The sequence below is a fragment of the Salmo salar genome, chromosome 14 (genome assembly GCF_965601325.2).
Source record: "Salmo salar chromosome 14, fSalSal1, whole genome shotgun sequence".
Classification (NCBI taxonomy): domain Eukaryota; kingdom Metazoa; phylum Chordata; class Actinopteri; order Salmoniformes; family Salmonidae; genus Salmo; species Salmo salar.
In genome coordinates, this window is record NC_138304.1 from 87,959,552 (window position 1) to 87,981,113 (window position 21,562).

The 21,562-nt window shown below is 41.5% G+C and overlaps 1 protein-coding gene across 1 annotated transcript in view; it reads left to right on the forward strand.

Moving 5' to 3' along the window:
* Positions 1 to 21,562, forward strand: part of LOC106570400 (CUB and sushi domain-containing protein 3) — a 738,870-nt gene that overhangs the window by 390,363 nt on the left and 326,945 nt on the right. Inside the window, exons 14-15 of the mRNA XM_082961236.1 lie at positions 17,879 to 18,061; positions 19,866 to 20,192. Coding sequence (XP_082817362.1) covers positions 17,879 to 18,061; positions 19,866 to 20,192 — 510 coding nt within the window. The remainder of the gene's footprint in view (positions 1 to 17,878; positions 18,062 to 19,865; positions 20,193 to 21,562) is intronic.

Genomic DNA, 21,562 nt, shown 5'->3' on the forward strand with positions numbered 1-21,562 from the left:
TGTAATGTGATGGGTACCCTGTATGGGGCTTTTAAGATCATTGTGTCTCCATCAAACACATACACTGAGTGTATGAAATGTATACTGAGTGTACAAAACAATAGGAACACCAGCTCTTTCCATGACATAGACTGACCAGGTGAATCCAGGAGAAAGCTATGATCCCTTATTGGCTATGATCCCATATTTCCCGTGTGTATCAAGAATGGTCCACCACCCAATGGACATCCAGTCAACTTGACACAACTGTGGGAAGCATTGGAGTCAACATCGGCCTGCATCCCTGTGGAACGCTTTTGACACCTTTAGAGTACATGCACAGACGACTTAAGGCTGTTCTGAGGGGAAAAGGGTGTGCAACTCAATATTAGGAAGTTGTTCCTAATGTTTTGTATACTCAGTGTGCTTTACCAACAATCTGCTGTTATAAAACTTCTGCAACATGAGGCTATAGCTATGTATATCTCATTCCAGAGAGTGTGTCTGTAATTTAGACTGATTCTCCCCTTTGCATAACAAAGTTAATGACTTTGTGAAAGAGCTGTTGTGACTCCCGTCGATTTACCTGCCTGCGTTCTAATGTGCACTTAGCTTGGGCACCAGTTTCAGCACTTTGATTTCAGTTCCCCGTGGCTACATCTCTGTGTCTCCTGTGCTCTTTTTCTCTCTTTCTTTGCCTAGGCAATTTAGCTCCTGTCAAAGATTTTACACAATGGGAGCAGATTTAACATCAGAAAAGCATAATTACATATTTTATATGACAATTTCCAGCGAAGTTCCAGTGAAGGTAGTTCTTCATACCATTGGTGACCAGAACAGAGAGAGGACAACAGAGAGTACTAAAGCGTGTAATGGGATGTGGGTTAAGGGGTGAGGAAAGGGTCAAGTTAGACCTTTAGAGATAAGAGCAGTGTCCCAAATGGAATATATAAAGGGAAAAGCCTTGCTTTTGACCAAGGCCCATAGGGTTCTGGTTAAATGTAGTGCAGTACAGTATAGGGAATACAGTGCTATTTGGGACACAGTGGAGAACTCATCAAGAGGCAGTAAATGGCGGTACTGTTGGAGGACCTTACCCATGATCCTTTGGAGAGGTGTCAATATAGGTGTCATATCAGTGTCTATACAGTGCCTTGAGAAAGTATTCATACCCCTTGACTTATTCCACATTTTGTTGTGTTACAGCCTGAATTCAAAATAGATTACACACAATATCCTATTAAATATATTCAAGTTCTGTCAAGTTGTTTGTTGATCATTGTTAGAAAACCATTTTCAAGTCTTGCCATATATTTTCAAGCCAATTTAAGTCAAACCTGAAACTAGGCCACTCAGGAACATTCAATGTCATCTTGGTAAGCAACTCCAGTGTATATTTGGCCTTGAGTTTTAGGTTATTGTCCTGCTGAAAGTTGAATTGGTCTCCCAATGTCTGTTGGAAAGCAGACTAAAACAGGGTTCTTCTAGGATTTAGCCTGTGCTTAACTCAATTCCGTTTCTTTTTTTTTTTTACTCCCTAGTCCTTGCCAATGACAAGTATACCCATAACATGATGCAGCCACCATCATGCTTGAGAATGTGAAGAGTAGTACGCTTTGTGTTGAGGACATGAAATTAACTTCTTTGCCACATTTTTTGCAGTTTTATTTTAGTGCCTTATTGCAAACAGGGTGCATGTTTTTGAATATTTGTATTCTGTACAGGCTTCCTTCTTTTCACTCTGTCATTTAGGTTAGTATTGTGGAATAACTACAGTGTTGTTGATCCATCCTCAGTTTTCTCCAATCACAGCCATTAAACTCTGTAACCAATGTTCCCTCTAAGCTGCTTGTGTGCGAAATATCCGCCCACGCAGAGAAGGACGACATTGATCTTTACTCAACATTCAAGAGTTTTCCCCTTTAGTTAACACTATCAACGCGTCCCTTTACTGTGGAAATTGTGATCAAATCAATCCAATATTGGCCACTTTCAATGCAACACACCAAAACAAATTGAACTATGCAAGACTTAGTATGCAAAACTATGCAAGATATTTATTTGTGGGCAGAACGCATCGGAGTAGGATTCTGTTGCATTGACACACACGACTCAGTCCATACTCTACGCAGACTGGTGCGGCATAAGCAATCAGAGCTGCAGTAGGCCTATATGCAAATAGACCATTGCCATATATGGATCTGTGCCATTCACTTTGAACTGGACTGTGTTTACAGCATGAGCGTAATGAGTAGATGCACTTATTTTGAGATCAAAGCGAGAGCTTCATGTAGCCACTTGGCACATTTTTTCATGTCGTTTGCTAGTTAGTTAGTTTTTAGCCCAGTTATAGATAATTTGTAGTCAGCAATGGGAGAGTGATTGCTTCCTACAAGGGCACAACACTTGTACATTTCTACATCTTTGAAAAGCAAATTGGATAAAGATTTTTTTGTCTTAAAGGGGCAGTGTTGTATTTTGAGACAGGCTTGAATAAGCTAACTAGACAATAGGCAGAGGGTAGCATAATTTGTCTGAATCTCTGTAGTAATGTTATTGGAATAATGCATTTTATTTTGTAGTGGTTTCTTACAGCACAACAAAATGTTCAGTCACCTCCTTGTCGGAAGGATAAGTGGATAAACATGTTAATGTCAAGCCCTGCATGTATATATTTGTTTTTGTCTCATGGAATGTAGGTCTACATTGAACACCACACATTTGCTGCTACTGTAGGCTAAATGATAGATCAACTATTTCCATGTTAAAATGTTATGGGATGCATTTTCTCCATTGTTTTTGATGGTAGGCCACTCGGGTAAGCCTACATTATGATCAAATATCCACAGTAGCCTACTTGACCACTGTCTGCAACTGTAACTTAAAGCGGGTACAGCCTCAGTGTTCACAGTAAACACACGCTGGAAGTTGTACAGAATTTTCACAACATTCAAGTTTGCGCTCAGCTAACCTGAAATTTACTCAATGCCCACATTTTTTTGAGGGAACATTGTCTGTAACTGTTTTAGCCTCATGGTGACATCCCTGAGCAGTTTCCCTCCTCTCCGGCAACTGAGTTAGGAAGGACACCTGTATAGTTGCAGTGACTGGGTGTATTGGTACACCATCCAAAGTGCAATTAATAACTTCACAGTGGCCAAAGGGATATTCAATCTCTGCTCTTTTTATTTTTACCCAACTATCAATAGGTGCCTTTCTTTGTGAGGCATTGGAAAACCTTCCTGGTCTTTGTGGTTAAATCAGTGTTTGAAATTCACTGCTCGACTGAGGGACCTTAAAGAAAGTTGTATGTGTGGGGTACAGAGATGACGTAGTCATTCAAAAATCATGTTAAACACTATTATTGCAAACACTGAGTGAGTCCATGCAACTTAATATGTGACTTGTTAATCACATTTTTACTGCTGAACTTATTTAGGCTTGCCTTAACAAAAGGGTTGAATACTCTTTGACTCAAGACATTTCAGCTTTTCATTTTTAAGGCCAGGCACCACAGGTTGAAATAACATTTTTGCATCTACCTATACATTTTGCAATTTGTTGGTATTTTGGTCCATTAATATTAGTATTTTCATAAAGTAAACATAAAAATGTCAAAAACTTGATGAAATTGATATTTTCTTTAGTTTGTCATACTACCGTCATCAAAATGTTAATGAATTTTCAACACTTTAAATTGGAAATAAATCATTCATTTCAAAGCTCACTGCATTGAATTACAAATAATTTTAAAGCCCATTTCATAGAGAATGTTACAAACTGGACTATATTTAGTAACTTTCTTTGAAGAGATGGTGACTGGGTGTAAAAAGGCATTTGGAGTTTTGTAGCCTATATCCCGTGTACAGTCATGACCAAATGTTTTGAGAATGACACAAATATTAATTTCCACAAAGTTTGCTGCTTCAGTGTCTTTAGATATTTTTGTCAGATGTGACTATGGAATACTGAAGTATAATTACAAGCATTTCATGAGTGTCAAAGGCTTTTATTGACAATTACATGAAGTTGATGCAAAGAGTCCATATTTGCAGTGTTGACCCTTCTTTTTCAAGACCTCTGCAATCTGCCCTGGCATGCTGTCAATTAACTTCTGGGCCACATCCTGACTGATGGCAGCCCATTCTTGCATAATCAATGCTTTGAGTTTGTCAGAAATTGTGGGCTTTTGTTTTTCCACCCGCCTCTTGAGGATTGACCACAAGTTCTCAATGCGATTAAGGTCTGGGGAGTTTCCTGGCCATGGACCCAAAATATCGATGTTTTGTTCCCTGAGCCACTTAGTTATCACTTTTGCCTTATGGCAAGGTGCTCCATCATGCTGGAAAAGGTATTGTTCATCACCAAACTGTTCCGGATGGTTTGGAGAAGTTGCTCTCGGAGGATGTGTTGGTACCATTCTTTATTCATGGCTGTATTCTTAGGCAAAATTGTGAGTGAGCCCACTCCCTTGGCTGAGAAGCAACTCCACACTTGAATGGTCTCAGGATGCTTTACTGTTGGCATGACACAGGACTGATGGTAGAGCTCACCTTGTCTTTTCCGGACAAGCTTTTTTCCGGATGCCCCAAACAATCGGAAAGGGGATTCATCAGTCCTCAGCAGTCCCCAGTCCTCAACAGTCCAATCCCTGTACCTTTTGCAGAATATCAGTCTGTCTCTGATGTTTTTCCTGGAGAGAAGTGGCTTCTTTGCTGCCCTTCTTGACACCAGCACTCACACTCACACCTGCCTGTTGCCATTCCTGAGCAAGCTCTGTACTGGTGGTGCCCCGATCCCGCAGCTGAATCAACTTTAGGAGACGGTCCTGGCGCTTGCTGAAATTTTGGGCGCCCTGAAGCCTTGTTCACAACAATTGAACCGCTCTCCTTGAAGTTCTTGATGATGCGATAAATGGTTGATTTATGTGCAATCTTACTGGTAGCAATATCCTTGCCTGTGAAGTCCTTTTTGTGCAAAGCAATGATGATGGCACGTGTTTCCTTGCAGTTAACCATGATTGACAGAGGAAGAACAATGATTCCAAGCCCCACCCTCCTTTTGAAGCTTCCAGTCTGTTATTCGAACTCAATCAGCATGACAGAGTGATCTCCATCCTTGTCCTCGTCAACACACACACCTGTGTTAACGAGAGAATCACTGACATGATGTCAGCTGGTCCTTTTGTGGCAGGGCTGAAATGCAGTGGAAATGTTTTGGGGATTCAGTTCATTTGCATGGCAAAGAGGGACTTTGCAATTAATTGCAATTCATCTGATCACTCTTCATAACATTCTGGAGTATATGCAAATTGCCATCATACAAACTGAGGCAGCAGACTTTGTGAAAATTAATATTTGTGTCATTCTCAAAACTTTTGGCCACGACTGTACTTGTCTTTAATTGTTGATACGTTGTACATTTTTTATTTGGAAAAATGCGCCAACAATGTATTTTACGTAGACGACTTCAGTATTTTACAGCTAGAAAGATGAAAATAGTCCGGTCCTGGAGTGTCATAATAAGATGAAACCAAAATAGTTAGACTGACTTTATCCATTGTTCAGATCAAGTGGTTTTGCACAATAAGCAAATATGCACATGTTTAATGAGACATGGCCTCATTTACATATTTTAATACAATATTTCAGAAATTTTTAATATTAAACGTTTTTGTTTACGTTATCCTGGTTAAAGTTCATTGTAATATGATTTAGGGGAGAAAATACCCTATAAGGGCGTGGTGCCTGGTCTTAATTTGTAAAAAAAATCCACAATCCGCTGACAAGGTAAAAATCTGTCGTTCTGCTCCTGAACAAGGCAGTTAACCCACTGTTCCTAGGCCGTCATTGAAAATAACAATTTGTTCTTGACTGTCTTGCCTAATTAAATAAAGGTATAACATTTAAGGGTACCCATTGTGGCTGGTGTCCTTGAGTGACACTCTGCTCAAGATCTATAGCTAGTCATCTTTATATTTTTCAAATCCTGTCATATACAGTAAATTTCCAAATTTGATTTAATTTGGATGCATGATAACCATGGTCCTGCTGTCTATTAAGCCTATCCAACTAACAGGGGTAAGTGTTTAAGATGCATCCCCTTTACCCAAAAAAGATATACTGTTCAATGAATCGCCATGATTTCACCCAGTAGAGGTTAGAAGGTTCAACAGAGAAATGGAAACGAATTGTTCAGCATATTTCTCTTGTTATTATCTTTGTTTTTACCATGCACACGTTCTTAAAGATTCCATGCATAAGGCCTATAAGATTCTGAGCTGCAGGTAGGATAAAGAAAGAATGGATCGAGTTGTAGGTAGTAACAAGCGGAATAGTCGAGGAGAATTACGTTCTGTGGGTGAAAACATGGTGTGTTGTTAATTTCCCTGAATATGATGGTGTACTGAAGCAAACAAAGCAAAGCTGCCTCTTATTTCTGAGTGAATTTCATTTTATTGCCATTAAGGCAAACATTGTCATCCTGTAGAGCTCAGTAATGATGGCAATGAGTAATTTCCGGAGGACGCTGTGAGGAAAGAAATATATAAGTCATGATTAATCCACATTGAATCATTCCATGACGTCAGAGCAAAAGTAAATTTAATTTGAATATTTCTAGAAAGACAGTGGATGCATCCCAAATCATACCCTATTTCCAATATAGTGTGCAATAGATAGGGAAAAGGGTGCCATTTGAGATACACACACCCTGTTGGAGTGATTAATACTTGATCCTGTATTTACCATTTGAATATGAAGTGTGTGCTTATTTGTTCATCTAAATTAGTGCTAGATGAGCTTGAATAAAGTGAATATATTCCTATTACACAATGAGATAGGAATAGCTGCATTGATAGATTCAATATTATTGGAAGACTTGGGGAGTTCTTAGAGTACTGTAAAATATCACAAACTCAGACATAGACTGAGGGACACACACAATACTGGGACACACACACACTCACACACTCACACACTCACACACACACACACACACACACACACACACACACACACACACACACACACACACACACACACACACACACACACACACACACACACACACACACACACACACACACACACACACACACACACACACACACACACATCAGATGACTCCATACTCCTGCTTCCTGTTAACAAGCAGAAGCTCAAACAGGAAGTATCCTTGACTCCCTCCATTGAGAAATGGTCATCAAAATCAGAAAGCTGATTGGAGTATTTTCTGAGACACCATCGATAACATCAACGAGCTAACCACATCCGTCACCGGCTTCATTAGGAAATGCATCGGCGGCATTGTCCCCACAGTTAAGGTTCGCTGCATCCCCAATCAAAAACCCTGGATTAATACAGAGGTTGGCACCAAGCTAAAGGACAGGGCTCCCGCACACAGGGCTATCACAGAAAACACTGACACTACGGGTGAGGACAGGAACAAGTGCAAGAAGTCCCGCTACGACCTCCGCAGAGTCATCAAACGAGCAAAATGACTTACTTACAAGCCCTTACCAACAATGCAGTTTTAAGAAAATACCTACAAAAAAGTAAGAGAAGAATAACAAATAATTAAAGAGCAGCAGTAAATAACAATAGCGGGGCTATATATAGGGGGTACTGGTACAGAGTCAATGTGCGTGGGCACCGGTGTCGAGGTAATTGAGGTAATATGTACATGTAGGTAGAGTTGATAAAGTGACTAAGCATAGATAACAGAGAGTATGAGCAGCGTAGAAGGGGGAGAGGGCAATGCAAATAGTCTGGGTAGCTATTTGATTAGCTGTTCAGGAATCTTATGGCTTGGGGTTAGAAGCTGTTTAGAAGCTTCTTGGACCTAGACTTGGCGCTCCGGTACCGCTTGCCGTGCGGTAACAGAGAGAATAGTCTATGATTAGGTTGGCTGGAGTCTTCGACAATTTTTAGGGCCTTCCTCTGACACCGCCTGGTATAGAGGTCCTGGAAGGGCAGGAAGTTTGGCCCCAGTGATGTACTAGGCCGTACGTACTACCCTCTGTAGTGCCTTGCGGTCGGAGGCCGAGCAGTTGCCATACCAGGCAGTGATGCAACCCGCCAGGATGCTCTCGATGGTGCAGCTGTAGAACCCATGCCAAATCTTTTTAGTATCCTGAGGGGGAAAAGGTTTTGTTGTGCCCTCTTCATGACTGTCTTGGTGTGCTTGTACCATGTTAGTTTGTTGGTGATGTGGACACCAAGAAACTTGAAGCTCTCAATCTGCTCCACTACAGCCCGTTGATGAGACTGGGGGCATGCTCGGTCCTCCTTTTCCTGTAGTCCACAATCATCTCCTTGGTCATGATCACGTTGAGGGAGAGGTTGTTGTCCTTGCACCACATGGTCAGGTCTGTGACCTCCTCCCTATAGGCTGTCTCATCGTTGTCGGTGATCAGGCCTACCACTGTTGTGTCATCAGCAAACTTAATGATGGTGTTGTGCCCAGCCATGCAGTCATGAGTGAACAGGGAGTACAGGAGGGGACTGAGCACGCACCCCTGAGGTGCCCCCGTGTTGAGGATTAGTGTGAATAGCATTTGCAGTGAATAGCATTCTCACGTAGGTGTTCCTTTTGTCCAGGTGTGAAAGGGCAGTGTGGAGTGCAATAGAGATTGCATCATCTGTGGATCTGTTGGTGCGGTTTGCAAATTGGAGTGGGTCTAGGGTTTCTGGGATAATGGTGTCGATGTGAGCCATGACCAGCCTTTCAAAGCATTTCATGGCTACAGACATGAGTGCTACGGGTTGGTAGTCATTTAGGCAGTCATTGAAACATGTTGGTATTACAGACAGATGGTCAGTGCATGCTCAGAGTACACGTACTGGTAATCCGTCTGGCCCAGCGGCCTTGTGAATGTTGACCTGTTTAAAGGTCTTACTCACATTGGCTGCAGAGAGCGTGATCACACAGTCGTTCAGAAACAACTGATGCTCTCATGTATGTTTCAGTGTTACTTGCCTCGATGCGAGCATAGAAGTTATTTAGCTCGTCTGGTATGCTCATGTCAATGGGTAGCTCTCAGATGTGCTTCCCTTTGTAGTCTGTAATAGTTTGCAAGCCCTGCCACATCCGACGAGCGTCGGAGCCGGTGTAGTACAATTCAATCTTAGTCCTGTATTGATGCTTTTCCAGTGTGATGGTTCAACGGAGGGCATAGCGGGATTTCTTATAAGCTTCCGGGTTAGAGTCCTGCTCCTTGAAAACGGCAGCTCTACCCTTTAGATCAGTGCAAATATTGCCTGTAATCCATGGCTTCTGGTTGGAGTATGTACGTGCAGTCACTGTGGGGACAACGTCATCGATGCACTTATTGATAAAGGCAGTGGCTGATGTGGTGTACTCCTCAATGCCATCGGAAGAATCCCGGAACATTTTCCAGTCTGTGCTAGCAAAACAGTCCTGTAGTTTAGCATCTGCTTCATCTGACCACTTTTTTATAGACAGAGACACTGGTGCTTCCTGCTTTAATTTTTGCTTGTAAGCAGGAATCAGGAGGTTAGAATTATGGTCAGATTTGCCAAATGGAGGGTGAGGGAGAGCTTTGTACGCATCTCTGTGTGTGGAGTAAAGGTGGTCTAGAATTTTTTCCCTCTGGTTGCACATTTAACATCTACAGGATCGTTGGGTGTCCCGCGGGATGGTTGAGCTAACGTAGGCTATTGCGATTAGCATGAGGTTGTAAGTAACAAGAACATTTCCCAGGACATAGACATATCTGATATTTGCAGAAAGCTTAGATTCTTATTCATCTAACTGCATTGTCCAATTTACTGTTGCTATTACAGTGAAATAATACCATGCTATTGTTTGAGAAGAATGCACAGTTATGAACTTGTAAAGTTATTAATAAACCAATTATGTACATTTGAGCAGTCTTGATACAACATTTTGAACAGAGATGCAATGGTTCATTGGATCAGTTTAAAAATGTGCACATACACTGCTGCCATCTAGTGGCCAGAATCTAAATTGTGCCTGGATTTCTAAGTCCTTTTTTGGCCTTTCTCTTGCATTTCAAAGATGATGGTACAACCCCACCCCCCCAAAAACAAAATCATGTTTTTTTTTCTTTGTATTATCTTTTACTAGAGCTAATGTGTTATAGGTTGCAGTTGGTCGCAGTTGTTATAGGTCGTAGTTGTTAAATAAAGGTGAAATAAAATAAAACAAATATTCACCTACATTAATTTAACATTTTCACAAACTTCAAAGTGTTTCCTTTCAAATGGTATCAAGAATATGCATATCCTTGCTTCAGGTCCTGAGCTACAGGCAGTTAGATTTGGGTATGTCATTTTAGGCGAAAATTGAAAAAAATGGTCCGATACTTAAGAGGTTTTAACATGCTGATAGAAATGAGGTAAAACTGATTTAAGTTTCCCTGCATTAAAGTCCCTGGACACCTGGAGTGCCGCCTCTGGATGAGCGTTTTCCTGCTTGCTTATGGCAGTATAAAGCTCATTGAGTGCGGTTCTAGTGCCAGCATCGGTCTGTGGTGGTATGTAGACAGCTTCGAAAAATACAGATGAAACTCTCTAGGTAGATAGTTTGGTCTACAGTTTATCATGAGATACTCTACCTCAGTCGAGCAAAACCTTGAGACTTGTTTACATATATGCATAGGCCCCTGCCCCGTGTCTTACCAGAGGCTGTTGTTCTATCCTACCGATAGAGTGTATAACCCGCCAGCTGTATGTTCTTAATGTCGTCGTTCGCCACGCCGGGCAAGTTATTACAGTTTGTAATGTCCCGTTGGTAGGATATACGTGCTTTCAGTTCGTCCCATTTATTTTCCAGCGATTGAACATTAGCTAGCAGGACGGAAGGCAAAGGCAGATTAGCCACTCGTCGCCTGATCTTCACAAGGCACCCTGATCTTTTTCCGCAAAATCTCAGTTTCCTTCTCCAGCGAATTATGTACACAACAAGTTACGAACAATGCAAAAAAACAAACATAATAGCATGGTTGGTTAATAAGAGCCGATAAGATCATATTACACAGGATCTGATGCCCACCGCATGTGGCAGGGGCTACAGTCCATTATGGATTACAAAGGAAGACCGGCCATGATCTGCCCAACGATGCCTTTCAACCAGATGAACTCAATGTATTTTATAGACTCTTCAACAATAACAACACCGTGCCTTGCGTGAGGGTCCCCACCTACCCAGAGGACTGGGTGATCTCGCTCTCCAAGGCCGACGTGAGTAAGGTCTTTAATCAGGTCAACACTCGTAAGGCCACAGGGCCGGATGGTATTCCAGGGTGCATTCTCAGAGCATTTGCAGAACAGCTGGCAGGCATATTCACAGTCATTTTCAACCTTTCCTTGTCCCAGTCTGTACATGTTTTAAGATGACTACCATCATTCCTGTTCCCAAGAACTCTAAGGCTTCATGCCACAATGACTACCGCCCTGTAGCACTCACATCTGTAATCATGAAGTGCTTTGAGAAGCTGGTTAAGGCATACATCAACTCCATCATCACAGACACCCTAGACCTGCCCTAATTTGCATATGTAAAGGTGTGATTATCTCAGTACATTAATTCAAGGGAACCAGGATTTTGGGGTTCTCACAGTATCTTGGTTTGTTGACTTCTGTTTTTAATTATCCTCTTTTGTTTTTGGAATGAATAGAAAGTTTAGAGTTGGTAAGAACAATGTAATCACAATACTGTGGGTCACTTTTACACAAAATAAACCCCATTTCAAAGTTCAAAATGACAACCAAATGCATATAATAAATAGCTCACATCCAAATATGAATGAACCTTGACTCTGTTGCCTACTTTAAGTAACACAGAAAATAGACAACAAGACTTAATATTTAAGCAAAATACTGTATGTCTTAACTCATGAAACCGGTTCCGTAAACCTTGAAAAAACACAAAAATAATCATTTTGAAAAATCACTTTGCTTTGGCAAAAAGCTGGCTTCACTGTCTGTATTTCCTTTACAGACTAAATGCATAAAATATAACTTTGTATGAAAGTAAAAATCCCCTCTTAAAGACCTTAATCCACATAAAAACATGTAGAATTAGTCACAAAAACAACCCTACTGTTGTTAGACCATATGGACTTATCACAGCAAAAAGCTTGTGAACACCAAAACATAAACTATCACCTCAAGCCCACTTTATCGCTGTATGGCTATTAATAAGGTCTGTCTTTTAATCAGAATGTAATTCCATTTGTAGTGAATAATATCCCTTTGAATTTTTAACTAGTAGTGTCCCTTGGATGTGTTGCTAGCATTTAGCTACTGTCTTATCTTTCATTAGTACTTTCATTGTTACTAGTATTTTCTTCTGAGATGACATATAAAATTGTGGACTGCAGGAAAAGGCGGGCCAAACAGGCCCCCATTAACATCAACGGGGCTGTAGTGGAGCGGGTCGAGAGTTCCTTGGTGTCCACATCACCAATGATCTATCATGGTCCAAACACACCAAGACAGTTGTGAAGAGCGCACGACAAAACCCCTCAGGAAACTGAAAACATTTGGCATGGGTCCCCAGATCATCAAATAGTTTTACAGCTACACCATCGAGAGCATCCAGCTCGAAATCTGAATGTAAGGTGCTACAGAGGGTAGTGCTTCCTGCAATCCAGGATCTATATAATAGGCGGTGTCAGAGGAAAGCCCATAAAATTGTCAGAGACTCCAGTCACCCAAGTCAGAGACTGTTTTCTCTGCTAGCACTTGGCAAGTGGTATCGGATGGCCAAGTCTAGGACCAAAAGGCTCCATAACAGCTTCTACCCCCAAGTCATAAGACTACTGAACAATTAATCAAATGGTCACCGGACTATTACATTGACCCCCACCCCCCCATTTGTTTTGTACACTGCTGCAACTCGCTGTCTATTATCTTTGCATAGTCACTTCACCCCTACCTACATCTACAAATGACCTCTAACTTTAACCCTCGCACACTGACTCGGTAACGGTACCCCCTGTAAATAGCCTCGTTATTGTTATGTTATTGTGTTACTTTTTAGAATTTTTTACTTTAATTTATTTGCTAAATATTTTCTTAACTCTTCTTGAACTGCAGTGTTGGTTAAGGGCTTGTAAGTAAGCATTTCACGGTAAAGTCTACAGTTGTTGTATTCGGCACATGTGACAAATAAAGTTTGATTTGATTTGAACATCCAATCCTCTCCAATAGTGTTAGCTATATTGTTTCAGTTCCTATGTAGAATACGATTTACTATGGAGTTGAGATAATTCACTTCCCTGTTACTTGCCTGTAAGTTCTGTTCGGCTAGCTCTGGCCTCCTCTTGCTGTCATAACTCCGGACTCGCGTGGTGATTGTACCCAGGAAACAGCAGAATGATGTCGGAAACATCTGACTCTCTCTTCCTTTCGCCCACACGTCCTTCGCCAATCGTCCCTGCTTACGGTAGACACCACCGGCAGAAGTAGTCTGCGTTATTACAACTTCACTTCACTATATTATTGTTTAGGTTGCCTCCATCCCAGCCTAATACATCACTGGGGTTGAGCTTCCTACCATCTAGGACCTCTATATCAGGCGGTGTGAAAGGAAGCCCGGAGAAATGTTAAAGACTCCAGCCACCCAAGACATGGACTGTTTTTTCTTCTTCCGCACTGGCAAGCGGTACCGGTACATCTAGTCTGACACCAACAGACTCCTGAACAGCTTCTATCCCCAAGCCATAAGACAGCCACAAAATGGCTGCACAGACTATTTGACTTGACCCATGCAGTTTTTTTTTTTGCACTGTTTTTATGCACACTTACAGGACTCTACACACTCACGCACACTGACACAGCAACACAAACACATACACACACTCACTTAATTTGCTCACACACACATAACATGCATACACATTCATACTAACTCTACAAACATGCACACATACTCAAATACAATCATCATATACACTGCTGCTATTCTGTTTGTCATACATCCTGATGCCTAGTCACCTTACCCCTATACATCCAGTATCTACCTCTGTCACTCCAGTATCCCTGCACATTGGAAATATTCTATTGGAACTGACCCTGAACTGACCCTCTTATTTTTATTTATTGTGTGTTTTTGTTCTACGTTGTTATTTTTAGTACTACATTGATATTGATTACTGCATTGTTGGGTTTAGAGCTTGCAAGAAAGGCATTTCACTGTACTTGTGCTCATGACATTAACACTTTCAACTTGAACACACACACACACACACACACACACACACACTGATTGATTTGCGTCCACCAAACTGAGAAGAGCTGAAGGTTTGGGACCCCTGTGACAGATTTAAAACCTCCATGGGCAATAACTGGAATGAAGATGTGGGACCCTGATTAGGTCATAAACTGAATATATATCTTATGAGCTGAAATTACATATTATGTTCTATTGATGAGATGTTAATGTACTTTTATGGAGCCTTGGAGGACAAATCACAGTTTCATCTTTGACAAAGTTCCGATGTGACATATTGTTTCACATTATAATGGTCACGTTGATGTCGGCCAATTCCATCATTTTTTACATACTGTAGCAACACTGTGGAAGCTGAATCTGTACATGAATTCAGTGTGTGCAGCCATGCTTATTAAATAAGTGTAGAAATACCATTGTAATAAGGGTTCAGAGAAAATAAATACTACTAGAAGGAAAATGAAGACCAGATGTAGGCAGCATACAACTGGTCATAAAACGTGATTTTATTCTCTAGAAGCAACCATCATATCGGTCACTTCACATTACAGACAGGAAATTATAGACACACATCAGGCATTACTAATCAATGATCATCAACTCCAATTTCCAACTCTTACAATATCTATTGAGGAAATACCCTATTAGGGGTTAATGTAATGAACAGATGAACTATTGGTAATTAACTACCAGTTCTCGCAAAGGCTTTTTTCTACATGAGACTGAAAAAGTATGAGAAGATTATTTTGGAATATGAGCGTACCTCGAGGAAATGTTCGTAGGGTTCCCGTAGCTGTGAGCATAAACTATAACTATAAATTGCACTGTAGTATCATTTGAAGGCTACACATTAATTTACAATTGATAGAAATACGGATTGAATACATACAGAGAAATAAGGAATGCTGAGTTGCAAAGAAAAATACATTTCTCAGACTGGCCAATAAAAAGAAAAGATTAAGATGGAGAAAAGAACACAGACACTGGACAGAGGAACTCTGCCTAGAAGGCCAGCATATAGGGGTCGCCTCTTCACTGTTGATGTTGAGATTGGTGTTTTGCAGGTACTATTCAATGAAGCTGCCAGTTGAGGACTTGTGAGGCATCTGTTTCTCAAACTAGACACTCTAATGTACTTGTCCTCTTGCTCAGTTGTGCACCGGGGCCTCCCACTACTCTTTCTATTCTGGTTAGAGCCAGTGTGCGCTGTTCTGTGAAGGGAGTTGAACGAGATCTTCAGTTTCTTGGCAATTTCTCGCATGGAATAGCCTTCATTTCTCAGAACAAGAATAGACTGATGAGCTTCAGAAGAAATGTCTTTGTTTCAGGCCATTTTGAGCCTGTAATCAAACCCACAAATGCTGACGCTCCAGATAGTCAACTAGTCTAAAGAAGGCCAGTTTTATTGCTTCTTTAATCAGAACAACAGTTTTCAGCTGTGCTAACATAATTGCAAAAGGGTTTTCTAATGATCAATTAGACTTTTAAAATGATAAACTTGGATTAGCTAACCCTACGTGCCATTGGAACACAGGAGTGATGGTTGCTGATAATGGGCCTCTGTAGGCTCATGTAGATATTCCATAAAAAATCTGCCGTTTCCAGCTACAATAGTCATTTACAACATTAACAATGTCTACACTGTATTTCTGATCAATTTGATGTTATTTTAATGGGAAAAAAATGTGCTTTTCTTTCAAAAACAAGGGCATTTCTTAAGTGACCCCAAACTTTTGAACGGTAGTGTATATCCCTTGATAAGTTGGTCAAGTTCTACTCAACAGTACTCATACAGTACAAGCGTATTACTGTAAGGCTTTCAAAATCTCAGATAAAGCTTCATATCCTCATTAGAATAGATGTGGGCTTATACTAGCGTGGCTCCCTTCCCGTCCTTTGAATCTCTGTTAGTGACTTTCATCTTTGAGATGTTCTTTTCTCTAGTTCCACATCGGGCCTTTGAATAAACTTCTTAAATGTCGATTCTAATTGGACTGTAATTCTCAGGGACGACTGAATCTAGCTTAATGATCAATTCTTAGCCAAGATTTATGAGAAGTAAATCTCACTGCTAGTATTTAAAATGAGCATACGTGAGGAATAGGCATACGATGACATATTCTTCACCCTTTTGCATGTACAATGTGGTTGCTACTTTCTATAAATTGGGCTTCTGTGATAGCCTGTATTGTTGACTGGAAATACATGACTTGTATTGCTAGAAATGGACAAATAATGCCCCATTCTGGCCTTATTGCTGTGTGTTACACTACTTACAGAGGCTTGGCAATATCGTTACAATTTGCCCAGCTGTTCCTGGAAGAATACAGGAGTAGAAACCCCCCCACAAAAGGCCAGGCTAGGGGCAAACAGTATGCATTGTGCTTATGAGCACATAATACTCATGCCAGGTAGGATATAACAATTGACCATTTCCCCACAGACAAAGATGACCTTAGTGTTTAACATTCTGTCGCCAGGCATTATTCAGATGCGACGTGCGCTGCTCTAAAGCAATTTGTTCTCCATCTATTCTGATGTCGTAAAACACAGAGCAGTAAATATGCTCTAACCTTCCCAGGCCCGGCCCAGCCCAGCCCAGGCAGTCAGGGTGGTAGGTATTGTGGTTCCCATAAAGACGGTGTCATGACTGAAATGAATGCAATATATCACACTTTGCAAAGACTTCCATTACACCTAGGCTGAAATAAACGACGCCCACTCCCACGAACCACTAACGTGATCATAATAATGTCGAGGAGTTTTTCTTTCCCTTACCATTTGAACATTTTCTCGGAGCGAGCACCAGGGTTCAGGGTTCAACTCTGAGCAGTGGTGGAAGATGTCTTAGAAGATGCATTACATCTCCTCCCAACACCCGCACCCTCTGAGGGAACCAGACAGGCCAATCTCGGGTGTTACCTGGGTGTGGTGACCCAGGATGGGTGGGGTGTGGGTGGAGTGATTAGGGGATCTTTTCAATCCATATCGCAGAAATTCAGCGTTACTGTGTGATTGACATTTAAAGGAAATGTTCCCGCGTTAGCGGAGACTGCATTCATGGTAAACACGGCTCAATAGGAAATTACCTTTAAATGTCTAACGCTTCAGCGATACAGATTCAATAGAGTCCTAGGTGTTTTTGTGGCCTCCCAGTCTGCTACATTCAGGGAGAGATAGAGGCACTGCGTGCTTACTCATGCTTATCTGGATGGACACGGGCATAGTGTTAGCGAGGATTCACCTGGATGCCTATTTCCTTAGTGTGGTAGGGTTTAAAAAAACAGACAAAATAACTGTCCTATCATATCCTTTTTTCACATTCTCAGACATGGACACAAAGAATAGAAAATAAGACTGTATAAGTGTATAATTCAGCTCTGAGGACAACAGTATTTTCTGTCTATATGGGTGTGATGACGAGCACCAACGCCTTGTGATTGCTGTCTGTATGATTCGGTGTTTGTTCTGAATGTAGCCTGAGTATTATTCCAACCTCTTTGTTACTACTCATGGTGTGAATTGGATCCATTACGTGAATTGGAAAGCAGGATGGTATGCTTGTTTTATGACAGAAAGACACAAGACACATGTCCCCTTGGGTATTCACTCAAATAAAATAAATTGTCAACTGTGATAATGCTCACTAGCACTATGTTTTTGTCACTATTTTCCACAGAGATTGACAAAGAGAGTTGCGGGGACCCTGGTACGCCCCTCTATGGGATAAGGGAAGGAGACAGCTTCTTGAATGGGGGCATCCTGCGCTTTGAGTGCCAGTTTGGGTTCGAGCTCATCGGGGAAAGGACCATATCTTGTCAGAACAACAACCAGTGGTCAGCCAACATCCCCATGTGCATCTGTGAGTATGAACATCTAAAACGCATCTAATTTCTGGGGTCTAAATCACATCTAATTTCTGGGGTCTAAAACGCATCTAATTTCTGGGGTCTAAATCACATCTAATTTCTGGGGTCTAAAACGCATAGAATTTCTGGCGTCTAAAACACATCTAATTTCTGGGGTCTAAAACGCATAGAATTTCTGGGGTCTAAATCACATCTAATTTCTGGGGTCTAAAACGCATAGAATTTCTGGCGTCTAAAACGCATCTAATTGGGGCCTCCCGAGTGGCGCAGCAGTCTAAGGCACTGCAACGCAGTGCTTAAGGTGTCACTTCAGACACGGGTTCGATCCAAGGCTGTGTCACAGCTGGCCGTGACCGGGAGACCCATGAGGCGGTGCACAATTGGACCAGCATCATCCAGGTTAGGGGAGGGGTTGGCCAGCCGGCAATTTCCTTGTCCCATCATGTTCTAGCAACTCCTTGTGGCGGGCCGGGCGGGTTAAGTGAGCAGTGTGTCAAGAAGCAGTGCGGCTGGGCAGGGTCATGTTTCGGAGGACGCATGGCTCTCGACCTTCGCCTCTCCCGAGTCTGTAGGGGAGCTCCAGTGATGGGACAAGACTGTAACTACTAATTGGATGTCACGAAAAAGGGGTAAAAATAATTTAGTAATTTTGTTATGTGTCTAAAACTAACTCAGTTTCTTGTAATTGTGTATAAAAACATCAATATTATATTTTCATGTTGTTGCGAAGAAGAAAATACCTATGAACCATTTTCATGGGTGGACAGTAATGGGCAGCATCCTAAATGGCACCTTATTCCTTACATAGTGCACTAATTTTGACCAGAACCCTATGGGCTCTATATCATATACGGAATAGGGTGCAATTTGGGATACGATCATGCTCATCTGTTAGTAAGAACCATACTGCCTTTCCCTTGTGTGATGGGGGAACTTAAACATGGAGACTTATCTACTTCTTACTTGCAAAAAATGCTACAAAAAGTGTGTTGATTGAGTTCTAGCTTTGAGAGGCAAACATTCTGCTATGATATATTATTTACATTTTATTTTGTTTCACCTTTATTTATTTAGGTAAGTCAATTAAGAACAAATTCTTATTTACAATGACGACCTGAACATGATCCTCTGAAGTAAGAACCATATTTCAGTTCCATATAGTGACTGATACATTTTCAGGGTTAACACTCTGTTTGCCTTGATATAAATTCAGTTGTATGCAGATGATATGGAAGTCTAATAAGTGGACACGCTTCATCGTGCTTCATCATCGCGCCTCATCAGTTCATCAGCATTTGAAAAATACACACTTAACTTAGTTAATCAGTCTTCTGTCGCTGCTTTAGGCTCTCACTAATGCGTCAAATCATTAATTCACTGCTCTGTTCTCCAAAATCAGTCATACTAATAGTTATCTGATGAACTGTCTTATATAGAATGCTTATGGGACTAGAGAGAGGTGTTTCACACCCCCGACCATAGGAGTTAGTGTAATTTGCATTTGAATGCATTCATATTTCATTGAGAGTGGGAGATCAAACTGCCAAAGGGTGAAATAATCTCTTAGAAATATCATCCTGCATGGCACATTCATATTGAATAGAAGATAACTTGGAACATGCTGCACTGTACAGTTCTCCCATACCCATCTACAGTAAATAATTAGAAATAAATAAATGTACAAAAATATATTTCAACCATTTCTGCCACATACAGTACAGTTCCTTTTAGTACCCAATCAACCCCCAATCATATAATCCAAGTCTCCTCTCTTTGTCCTCTCCCTCTCCTCTACAGTCCCATGCCTGTCCAATTTCACGGCGCCAATGGGCACGGTTCTATCACCGGACTACCCAGAAGGCTACAGCAACAACATGAACTGTGTGTGGCTGATCATATCAGAGCCCGGCAGTCGCATCCACCTGGCCTTCAATGACTTTGACCTGGAGGCACCTTACGACTTCCTCACGGTGAAAGACGGCGAGCTGCTGGACGCCACCGTCCTGGGACGCTTCTCGGGGGCAGAGTCACCCTCCCACCTTGACAGTAATACGAACATACTAAGGCTGGAGTTCCAGGCAGACCACTCCATGGCCGGACGAGGGTTCAACATCACATACAGCAGTAGGTTTAACCCTGACATTGAATTCTGTGCTGTTCTTTGTTTGTCTTTGTCAGTTGATTAGGGCTCAGTTTAGTTGAACCCATGTAGCAGGTATTGCGTGGTTGCTCTGCCACAATCCAGGTGAAATAGAGTTGGGCCCTTGGTTCTTACCAGGTATAGCTTATCATTTTGTGGCACCTTGTGGTGACTTTACTGTAATGACCATAGTCCTGTATATCTTGTCCTGATTGGATTCGTGTGATGTTTGTCCAACCCTGCCCTATCGCTCATGTCATTGTCAGTTCTTTTTAGTCATCACATAAGGTCTTAATCAATTTCCACCAAACCTGGCTTTGCCCCTCACACCCATCATAGTTATCCTTTTCAAATGGCCACCTGGTAACGGCTTCTTTCTGAAGGAGAAGTGAAATGTCACACCAATTCATCACTTCTGTCAAAAAAAGACAGGAAAAAAAGAGGCCATGAATCCTTAGCAACAACTGTTAGAGCTAGCTTTTCTAACAGCCTGACACCTGATTCCATGTTATTCTGGTAGGACACTATCAGTAACATGATTGAGCACTGTTAAATGTGGATTCGTTGTGACAAACGTTATGTTCGACTGGCGTGCTCGTTCTGTCACAAGGCATTCATCAGTCAGTCAGTCTGACTTGGGCTGTGAGGCTGTGATAAGAAGAGTTTAAGGGCCATTTTAGTTGGGCGACATATTGCGCCAGGGTTTAAGTCCATTCTACACTTTATAAAGGTCTGACAAAATAGCTGGGAGGTCACTAGCACTATAACGAAAAGAATAAACACCCTTTAGAAAAAAGTGGGTGTTTTCATGTAGTGAAGTGCTTCGAATATTGCCACGAAGTGAGGTTCCAGAGCTTTTGTATAATTTCAGCCAGTAGTTTTGAAAGTAGTACTCACGAGCCCAACGGGTCCCACGAAAATTGTGCACAATTGTGTACTACGTCATCCATTTTGTATGATATGTTATGTCTGTTACGGCTGTCATAGAGAGGGGACCAAAGCGCAGCGTGGTAAGTGTTCATTATATGTATTAAACAACGAAACACTAGAACAAAGAAAGAAAACGAAAGGCCAAACAGTTCCGTCAGGTAACGAATACAAAACAGAAAATAACTACCCACAAAACACAGGTGGGAAAAGGCTGCCTAAGTATGATTCCTAATCAGAGACAACGATAGACAGCTGCCTCTGATTAGGAACCATACTCGGCCCAACACAAAAAAATACAAAACATAGAATGCCCACCCCACAGCCTGAACTAACAAAATAGAGAAATAAACCGTCTCTCTCAGGTCAGGGCGTGACAGTACAGTATTCCCCCCCCCCCCCCCCCAAAAGGTGCGGACTCCCGGCC